Source organism: Haemorhous mexicanus, chromosome 21 (genome assembly GCF_027477595.1).
Source record: "Haemorhous mexicanus isolate bHaeMex1 chromosome 21, bHaeMex1.pri, whole genome shotgun sequence".
Lineage (NCBI taxonomy): Eukaryota > Metazoa > Chordata > Aves > Passeriformes > Fringillidae > Haemorhous > Haemorhous mexicanus.
Genome location: NC_082361.1, coordinates 9694165 through 9704475, shown reverse-complemented (window position 1 = coordinate 9704475; position 10311 = coordinate 9694165). Strand labels below are relative to the sequence as shown.

Sequence of the window (10311 nt, the reverse complement as noted above, 5' to 3'; positions counted from 1 at the left end):
CCCGCAGCGCGGCTCCGGTGCCGCTCATCGCTGCGGCCGGCGCGGCTCCGCCCCTTCCTGCGGCCCGAATGGAGCTCTCGGCCGCCTGGCACACGCTCAGCACCGCGCTGGTGCCGCCCGCTGCGCTGGGGCTGGTGAGCGGGGACTGCGCGGGGACCGCTGCGCTCCGCCGGGCCCGGGGCAGGCCCGACCCGCCGCCCCCGGGATGCTCCGGCCTCGGCTCCTCCCTGGCCGGGCCTCTTCGGCTCTGGGTCTGCGGGGCGGAGTGGGAGCTGCCGAGGCCGGGGGGAAACGGCCGGAGCTGAGGGAGGAGCGGCCGGAGCTGCCGGGTCTGAGGGGAACGGCCGGGGCTGCGGGAGGAACGGCCGGAGCTGAGGGAGGATAGGTGGGGGCTGGGGGAGGATAGGTGGGGGCTGGGGGAGGAACGGCCGGGGCTGGGGGAGGGGAAGGGCTCCTGGGTGTGCGGGGGTGGTGTCCGCTGGGGGCTGTCGGGGAAGGGCCGCGGGCACAGCCGCCCTCTCTCCGTCACCCCAACCAGGAGCGGGTCCAAAAGGCCCCAGCTTGCCCGGCCGTGCTGTGGCTCTGCTCCCGCTCCATCTGAGGCGGCTGGGCGCCCAAGGGTGGCTCGCAGCATTTCCAGCAGCCCCTGTGTCCCGCCGCAGCCACCCGCAGGGACAGCAATGATGTGTGCGGGTGTGAGCCCTGGGAGGGGGCGCTGGGCATCCAGCGGTGGACTGAGACCCTGGCAGATCGCCATGGAGGAGCAGCATCCCCCCAGTGCAGTTTGACAGCAGAGTCCTTATGTGCTGCATCAAATGCTTAACTTATGTTCCCTCTGCTTTCCAGGCAGCCCCGAGGCCCGAAGCTGCCGGGCCGCTGCAGGATGCCGAGCTCCGGGCGGCCCTGGACGTGCTGCAGTGCTACGACTTGCACTCCATCTTGGAGGAGTGGTTCATCGAGGTGCTGCAGACTGACCTGCAGGCGAATATCGCCCCCGAGTTCTGGAACTGCATTGGCCAGTATGAGAACACGGCCGGAGAGCCCCAGTGTGCTGCGCTGCTCCTGGACGCCTTCAGTCTGCTCAAGTGCCGCCTGGAGCCCTACCTGAACAGCCTGGAGCTCCTGGAGCGGTGGACCAAGGCAGGCCTGCTCCTGGGCGCAGGTGCTCAGACGCTGCAGGAGAAGGTCTATACCATGTTCAAAGCTATCCTCTTCTTCTCCATGACCAAATCCTTCCAGTCGATGATCCAGCAGTTCTACAGCCGCACGTTCAGGATATACATGCGGCAGTGGAAGAAAGGAGAGGATGGAACGAACGAGTGTGAGAGCAGCATGAGTGAGACCGAGCAGGAGAGTGACCCAGAGGAGGGCGGAGGAGAGGGCCAGCTCTGTGCAGGCTGTAGCAGCAAGAGGGAGCAGTGCTGGTGCCCTGAAGCCATGGAGCAGTTCCAGCAGCTCAATGACATTCTGTAGGTATCTCACGGGGTGGTGGCTCGGAGCAAGGGGCGATATGGATGATGGGGAGAAGCAGCAGGTTTTATTGATCCCTGAGAACAGGAGGAGCTGTGTGAGATCAGGCTGTGTCATGGTGGTGGGTAGAGAACTCAACACGGACTTTCTGCTTTCAACTGGTGGTTGAAGAAGAGCATATCTTTAGACAGAAGGTTTCTCTCTCTGGATATGAGAACATCCTCTGACCACAAAGAAGCAAACCAGTGCAAGGTGTCCCTGCCCGTGTCGGGGGTTCGGACTAGATGATCTTTAAGGTCTCTTCCAACCCAAACCATTCTCTGATTCTATGAAACTCCTCTAAATGAAAAAGCTTTTGATGGCTTTAAATAATGTCTGTAAGGAAGATGTGATAGCAGTAGTGCCATGTGTTACATATGTAGTGCATCTGTGTGGGCTATCAAAGCACGTGGCCTGAGCTGGGCCTGCCTCTGTGGAATGTACAGGGAGGGTGGTGCCTTCAGGTATAGGATTTTCTTGATTTGCTGGTGCCTTTTCTCCCCCATGCTCCTGATGTGTCCCCATGCCCGCAGCCGCCGGCTGAACCTGCTGGAGAGGGTGAGTGCTGAGGCTGTCACCACCATCCTGCACAGGATGATCGAGGAGAGGATGGAGCAGCGCTGCCGCGGGGAGTACGAGCACTCCTTCCTCAACGAGTTCCAGGAGGTGAGGCTGGTGTGGGGGCAGTGAGGGTCCTCCTTGGGAAATCACAGAATTCACAGAATCACTGCGTTGGAAGACACCTTATGTGGGTGTGTTCTTCAGCTCAGGCTACAGCCAACGTCTGAGGGCACCATTTTTGGTATTTTCAGGGTCCCCAGGACGAAGGAGAAATTGAGAATCTGACTCCATGTTCTTAGAAGGCTAATTTACTTTTTTATGTACTTATATTATATTAAAGAATGCTATACTAAAACTGTACTAAAGAATAGAGAAAGGATACAGACAGAAGGCTTAACAAGAATGAGAACTCATGACTGCTTCCAGAGTCCTGACACAGCTGGACCATGGTTGGTCATGAAGTCAAAACAATTCACATGAAAGCAATCAAACAATGACCACTTGGTAAACAATCTCCAAACACATTCCAAAGCAACAAACACGGGAGAAGCAATCAGATAATTATTATTTTCATTTTTCTCTGAGGCTTCTCAGCTTCCCAGGAGAAGAAATCCTAGCGAAGGGATTTTTCAGAAAATATCACAGTGACAACCTTACACATCATTGAGTCCAACCCAGCCTCAACACCTCAACTAAACCCTGGCACCCAGTGCCACATCCAGGCTTTTCTTAAACACATCCAGGGATGGTGATTCCACTACCTCCCTGGGCAGCCATACCAGAACTTTATCACCCTTTCTGTAAAAAACTTCTCCCTAATATCCAGCCTATATTTCCCTTGACACAGCTTGAGACTGTGTCTTCTAGTTCTGTCAGTGCTGCCTGGAGAAAGAGACCGACCCCACCTGAGCACAGCCACCTTTCAGGGAGTTGTAGGGGTGATAAAGGTGTACAGCTGTTGGTTTTTAGCAGCTCAGGCTAAAAGCAGATTCTAACTTAAAACACCTGGTCCAGGGCTATGACTTCCACCACATCTGGCAGGAGAAGTGGCTGAAACTCCCCATTTTGGCTGATGCTGGAGGGGAAGGTTTGCTCTGACCTGTGCATGAAGCACTGTCACATTTCACCTCATGATGTGTGTAGTAATGAGGGAATTTCTGTGGTTCCAGTTTACAGACCACAAGATCAACAAGTGTCACCTGGCTTGCAGAGGGTCTTCCCTCTGTGTAAGTGAGCCCATAATTAGAATTTCTGTGGCTGTTTTCAGTCCTCTTTCCAATTCCCCTGTAAAATTGGAAGCAAGGATGAGAGAGGATACTCTGGTATTGATCTCCTCAGTGGCCACACAGAGAATTAAAATCATTCTTTGCAGCTGTCCAGTTGCTTTGCTGCTATTTCAGCTAGGTTTGTGTTGAGCTATTTACCCACCATGACTTTAAAATAAAATTCTTCTCCAGGTTATGGCTCCTCCAGGACACAATCCTGAGCTCAGTGTTCCTTGCCCATAATTTTCCCTTTGCCTGTGCTGGAGAACCAGGCCTGCAGCCAGGTTCCCATGCAATCCAGACACCCTGGATCCCTCACTCTTTGCCATGCCAACTGTTTTTGTTGCCTGCAAACATCAGGAGTCTTTTTGTGTTTACTTCCTATTGGTTGTTGTGCAACACTTTCTTTGTTGCACCTTGTGTGAAATGCTTTTGGATGACCTGGAGATTGTTTAAGGATATTTGGATATTTTCAGGGCACCACAGAAAATACAACTGCATTCTGCTTCTCAGATGCTGCCCTTGCTTCCACCTCTTGTTTGGCCATAGAATATTGGAGGGTGTCAGGATGAGGAAGAGATAATTTTAGGAAAAAAAACCCAAAACACAGGCCTGGAAATCTAAAGGTTAAATCGAGAAGTCTGAGAAACAGCTCACTGAAAATTACAGGTCTGAGGGCAAAGCTTCTTTGCCAGCACAGCAGCAGCTGCCTGGAGTGTTGGGTCACAATCAGGCTGTAACAGGAGCACTCAGGGAAGATAAACTCGAGAGAAGAATGAGTTGGTTTGATAATAATTCCTTAAAATTGTGTTGCTTTGCATCAATTATAGTCCTGTCCTTTTGTCCCTTAGGGGAATTCTTTTTTTCTTCAGCTTCTTCAGTTTTGCCCAGGTGTTTGTAGTAGTCAGGTTTGTCCTGGCAAAACTTGTGCATTTCTTCAGTGTTTCCTCAGTCGAGTAATTAAAAATAAACATCAGCAAACCAAACCTTGACTTAGCATTTTTGTTTCAAGCTGTGAGAATATATCAAAATATATTAATATCTAGTATTAGAGTGGTAGTAGAATGTCTTGTAGCATATTGGTACTCCCAGGAAGTAGCATGTATTTGCTAATTGATGGTGGGGGGGAAAGGCAGTTATTTTAAACATCTGGATGTTGCAGTTGGGTACATTTGAAATTTGGCAATTACATATTTCTCACTAAAGCTCAAATAGAAAAAAAATAACCTTCTTGTGCTCTCTGTTCAGGTTTTTATTTTATGATTCAGTGACAAGGCTGGTATTTGGATTTCAAATGCCTGAGTTGTGTTGGGTGTCTGTGACTTCTTGGGATATCTTGTTTGCTTTTCACTGATTTCAGGAACCATAGAAATTTTGGGCCAAGGACGGTGTAATGGGCAATTTGCTTGTTTTCTTATGAATGGGACTGTTTTGCAGAATAGAATGGGATAAAACTCTGCAAGAATGAAATAGGCTGCAAGTTTCAGAGCAAACCCTGTCCTTTTTGGAGCCCAGTGCCTGCACACAGTCTGTGGTCACCCCTTATCTTCTCACACCCAGCTGCACAGTCTATATCCTGTCTCTTTAGTTAAAGTTCCAATTCTTTTAGCTGGGCTTTCCCCAGCTATAGCCCAGGCTGGGGCACATTTGAGGAGCAGCTGAGGGTGATGCTGTCCTGGTCCAGCTGCCCCTTTCTGCCAGCTGTGGTGGCTGCCTGGGGTGGGTTGGGATGTGGCTGTGCATCCAGCTGTGTGTTCACATCTGTTTCTCCCTCTTGTGCAGTGGATAGAGAAGGTGATTGGGTGGCTCAGTAGGGTGTTCCTGCAGGATGGCCCCTTGGCACAGTCCTCCCCAGAAGCCAGCAGCACCCTGAAACGCTGGCGCTGCCACGTCCAGAGGTTCTTCTACCGCATCTACGCCAGCATGCGCATCGAGGAGCTCTTCAGCATCATCCGAGGTGCTTCACCCTTGGGCTGGGACTTGGGTGGTGACAGAGCTCTCTGATGTGCCACACTGCCTCCCCCTGCCTCCCCTCAGAGCCTGGCACTGCTCCTGATCACTGCTTGGTTTGCAGATTTCCCAGAGTCAAAGCCTGCTGTGGAGGACCTCAAGTTCTGCTTGGAAAGGACTAACCAGAGGCAGCAGCTGCTCAGCTCCCTGAAAAGTGCTCTGGAAATGAGACTTCTGCACCCTGGTGGGTTTTACATCCTTGTCTGTGTCCTGACACTGTGAGGAGCCTGGGCACAAGTGGGGATCTATTTGGAGCTGGTTTGGTTTCCTGTTTGAGGACTGAGGGGCAGTCACCGTGCCCCATCACACATTATTTGTGTTCCAGTGGGCATGGCAGCAGCAGCTGATCCCAGCCCCCTTTGGCCTCACTTTTGCACTGTGGTCAGGAGCACAAAGTTTATCTTTGGTCCAGGTGGGCAAAGGCTTCTTTGCACTGTTAGGGCTCAGCTCTAAGCCTCTGTTCATGCTCAAAACTGGTTTCTCAGGCACATGGATCTGATCTGCCCCATTGCCTTGGGCAGTAGGGCAGCAAGCCCTCCTCCTCCCGCACCACTAGAACAGAGGGTTCGGACCATCCAAACCCCTTCTATCCAAGCCATTATTTTGTGCTGCAGTGCTCTGACTCCCTCTGCTCCTCTCCTGCAGGAGTCAACACCTCCGACATCATCACTCTCTATATCTCAGCCATCAAGGCCCTGCGGGAGCTGGACCCTTCCATGGTGATCCTGGAGGTTGCCTGTGAGCCCATCAGGAAGTATCTGAGGTAGGAGGTGTGTGGGGCAGTCTGGCACATCCCCTTTCCCTCCCCTTCCCTCACTCACTGTTCCCTGTCCCCTTCACTCCGTTTCCGTGCCGCTGGCAGGACTCGGGAGGACACGGTGCGGCAGATCGTGGCCGGTCTCACGGGGGATGCTGAGGGCTCGGGGGACCTGGCAAATGAGCTCTCCAAAGCTGACCCAGTGACCCTGGAGAACGGCCAGGAGAGTGATGATGACATCTCGGAGCCAGGGGACTGGGTTCCTGACCCAGTCGATGCAGATCCAGGTGAGATGCCAAGCCCAGCTGTCCTGGCAGCTGGCTGGTTTCCATGGTGGGCTGTAGTCTTGAGCAGCTCATTTGCTGGTCCTCTGGGGCTGGGCTGGGGCAGGTCCCTGTTAATCTCACACTGTTGTCTGCTGGATTCCACCAGGGAAATCGAGCTCCAAGCGCCGCTCCTCAGACATCATCAGCCTCCTGGTGAGCATCTACGGCAGCAAGGACCTGTTCATCAACGAGTACCGCACGCTGCTGGCTGACCGCCTGCTGCACCAGTTCAACTACAGTGCTGAGAGGTGAGGCCCCAGGGGCCAGACCCAGGGCTTCCATGGCCAAATCACCTGAGTTTCCTTTTACCTGCTGTCTGAAGGGTAGAGCCTTCAGGCTCGGTCCTGTCAGTGCCTGTTCGTGGAGCCGGGAGTGCCTTTGGCTATTTCCTTTGCAGCTTTGAGTTTGCCTCTAGAATTCCATGCTCAGTCCTGCCCTTGGCTTGTGCTGTAGAGCAGCTCGTAGGAATTCGGAGGCTCTGACACACTCTTAGCTCCATCCCACATGTTGTGATGGTCTCCCAGATGGAAGGGATGGAAGATGTGTGTTTCTGAAACACAGAAAGTTCCACCTGAACATGAGGAAGAACTTCTTTGCTGCAAGGTGACTGAGTAGTGGAACAGGAACCCAGAGAGGCTGTGGGGTCTCCTTCCCTGGAGATATTCCAAACCCAACTGGACACAACCCTGAGTGACTGCTCCAGGGGACCCTGTCTGAGCAGGGAGGTGGGACTTGATGAGCTCCAGTGGTCCCTTCCAGCCTGAACCATTCTGGGATTCTGTCTTCAAAAAGCTGCTGGCCTAGAGGAGGTCGCTGTTCCTCACCTGGATACCAGGAGCCATCCTGGGCAGACACTGTGCCTTGCAAGGCTTCCTAGGATGAGCACCTTGTGCCAGGGACTTTGTTTCTTTGCCTGTGTGGTGAGGGGTGGAGGCCAAGCCAGGTTGGTCCATCCAAGGGCCCCATCCCTGACCTGCTGTGTCCCTTTCCAGGGAAATCCGTAACGTGGAGCTGCTGAAGCTGAGGTTTGGTGAAGCTCAGATGCACTACTGTGAAGTCATGTTAAAAGTAACTCCTTTTATTTTTTAAATTTAAGTGCTGGGTGTTTGAGCCCATTGGGGAAGGGGAGGGACTTGAGGAGTGACCCCAAAAAGGTCTTTTAGGAAAGTGGGGGATCCAGAATGCCAGTGAGGGGCTGATTTGTGACAGGCAGAAGTGCATTTAAATCTTGTCTGTTTTTAAGCCCTGTGGGTTGGATTATCAGCTCTGGGGAATGGCTGCTCTGGAGCTGCTGTCTGTCCTGTCCTTCCTGCAGTACCCTGGCATTGAGGAGCTGGGCTTGTCCAGCTCCTCTGGGGTTGGAACTCTGGAGTTTGATTCTTTTGGAGCACTCTAGGGAGAACACAGGTGTGAAGGGCTTCCAGTGAAGGCAGTGTTGAGTTGTAACCCATTCCTCTAACATCCCACAAATCTTTCTGAGTATGTAGCAGACTTCCAAGTAGACACACATGGTCGTGTCCTTTCCAGTGTCCCCATCATCATTTGGAGAGAATGCTGTTCACCTTGTTTAAGCCTCTCCTTCACTAATGGCTGGCACTGGCTCTGGAGGGAAGGAGCCAGCTCAGCTCCTGTGCCTGTTGCAGGACATGGCCGACTCGCGGCGCATTAACGCCAACATTCGGGATGAGGAAGAGAAGCTCCCTGAGGAGGAGAGGCCTCCCTTCAGCCTCGTGGCCATTATCCTGTCCAGTGAGTTCTGGCCACCACTCAAAGAGGAGAAGCTGGAGCTTCCAGAGCAGGTCAAGGAAGCCATGGAAGCATATTCCAAGAAATATGAGAAGTTAAAGGTGAGGCCACCTTAACCATCCTTATGAAAGCTTTATGCAGTCCCCTTTAGCTGCTGGTTGGCCCACGCTGTTACAGTGGGGTTTGCAATAACCCAGCACTCAGTGCTTCCTGCTGGGAGATCTGCTGTGAGCAGCTGCTTCCCCCTTTTCCCAGGCCATGAGGACCCTGAACTGGAAGTACCACCTGGGGCTGGTGAGCCTGGACGTGGAGCTGGCTGACCGCACGCTCTCCCTGTCTGTGTCTCCTGTGCACGCTGCCATCATCCTGCACTTCCAGACCAAGAGTGAGTGCTGTGGAACCCCTGTCTGTGCTTCCACGGGTGGGAAAGCCACGTTCCTTGGGCAGCTGGAGGCTCTGAGAGCTCTGGCAGGAGGACCAAGACGTGGTGCATGGGTTTGGATCTCCCACAGAGTCTCCAGCACCCAGCAGGGCCACAGCTCTGCACTCCTCTGCTTGTTCCTGGCAGTGCCTCCCTGCCTTACCCAGCTTCCTACCAAACCCTGGCAGGCTTGGGTGTGGGAACTTCTCCATCTCCTCTCTGTTCTCCATCTCCTCTCTGTTCTCCATCTCCTCTCTGATCTCCATGGTCTCTGCAGGCACCTGGACACTGACAGAGCTGAGTGAAGTGCTCAAGGTGCCTGTGACTTCACTGAAGAGGAAGATGACTCTGTGGCTGCAGCAAGGAGTCCTGCGGGAAGAGCCCGAGGGCACCTTCACTGTCATTGAGGAGGAGCAGAAGGACCAGGTGGAGAAGGTTGTTCTGATTGACAGTGATGAGGAGGGGGACTCTGCCATGGCCTCACAGGCTGACCAGAAGGAGGAGGAGCTGCAGGTACATATCCCTGTGGTGGTGCCAACATCTTGTATTTTGAGTTTGGGGAATCTGATCAAGGTGATGGATTCAGTTTGCACTATGGATTCACATTTTCCACTGCAAGTGGCTGAGTCCAGCACAAACATTTGGATTTTGAAGTTGGTATCCTGTGGTCAGTCTCTTGGTGCTGGATCACAGCCTTCCCTCCAGACAAGTGCTCAGCTGCTGAGTCAGGGAACCTTTTGGAAATCTCCAAATTCGTTTTTTTTTTCAGTTTAAAAAAAGAAAAAAAGTCTGAGACATGATTTCATATTTGAAAATAGTCATAACTTATTTGGATGCACCCGAGCAACACTTTTTTGGCACTTCTGACTGCTCAAAAGACTGACCCAGCACTAACAGCTGGATCTCTGCCTTCTCTCTGTTGTGGTTCCTGGCCATTTCCAGTGCCTTTCCTGCCTGTGAGTCACATTGTGCCTGTGTGTTGTGCAACACAGCGTTGTCATGCTGGTGTTCATCCACAGAGGGTCATGAGTGTGCTGCACGTCAGATCCCACTGTCTAGCTCTGTGTCCCAGCACTTAGCTGCTGTTCCTGGATGTGCCCTGTTTAGAGACCCCACAGTCACGGCTGAGAGCAGAACTTAGTGCCAGCTGCATCCCTGCCTTGTTTCTGGGGTATTTGCTGGATGCTCTAGTGTCAGTCACTCACTGTGGCCTGTGTCCCTCTGCAGCTCTTCTGGACGTACATCCAGGCCATGCTGACCAACCTGGAGAGCCTGTCCCTGGAGAGGATCCACAGCATGCTCAAGATGTTTGTGATGACCGGGCCCGTGGTCACCGAGATCGATATCCAGGAGCTGCAGGGATTCCTCCAGAAGAAGGTCCGGGACCAGCAGCTCATCTACTCAGGGGGGGTCTATCGCCTGCCCAAGAACTGCAACTGATCTGGCAGTGTCCCTGCCCCCCTGGGCACTCCTGCCTGTGCCTGAACCCTGCTCCAGAGTGTCACCAGCTCTCAGTGTCCTGCTGGGGGTTCTCTGCCCTGGGCCTTTGCTGTACCCCCTTCCCCAAGCAGATGTCACTTTCCACATGGAGGCAGCTCAGCAGCAGCCTGGACACCCCACAATGTCTGGGTGTGCTCCCCACATTCCTTCCTCCCTTACATGAGTGCCTGGGCCCACCTCCCTGGTTAATAAATAACAGTAGGCTCCTTTTTCCAA

At 53.2% G+C, this 10311-nt stretch overlaps 1 protein-coding gene across 1 annotated transcript; it reads left to right on the top strand.

Annotated features, from left to right (window-relative positions):
* ANAPC2 (anaphase promoting complex subunit 2) lies at positions 1-10311 on the top strand. The gene is made up of 13 exons (XM_059865351.1): positions 1-134; positions 847-1469; positions 2043-2175; positions 5118-5292; positions 5410-5529; positions 5991-6108; positions 6208-6389; positions 6535-6676; positions 7421-7496; positions 8072-8275; positions 8430-8559; positions 8873-9108; positions 9823-10311. Exons 1-13 carry the CDS (start codon positions 69-71, stop codon positions 10033-10035), a joined length of 2418 nt encoding a protein of 805 aa, XP_059721334.1. The 5' UTR covers positions 1-68; the 3' UTR covers positions 10036-10311.

Coding starts and splice junctions, on each gene's coding strand:
- ANAPC2 (XM_059865351.1), top strand. CDS start 69: ATGGAGCTCTCGGCCGCCTGGCACACGCTCAGCACCGCGCTGGTGCCG. Junction 1,470..2,042: donor CAGCAGCTCAATGACATTCT/GTAGGTATCTCA, acceptor CCATGCCCGCAG/CCGCCGGCTGAACCTGCTGG. Junction 5,530..5,990: donor AATGAGACTTCTGCACCCTG/GTGGGTTTTACA, acceptor CCTCTCCTGCAG/GAGTCAACACCTCCGACATC.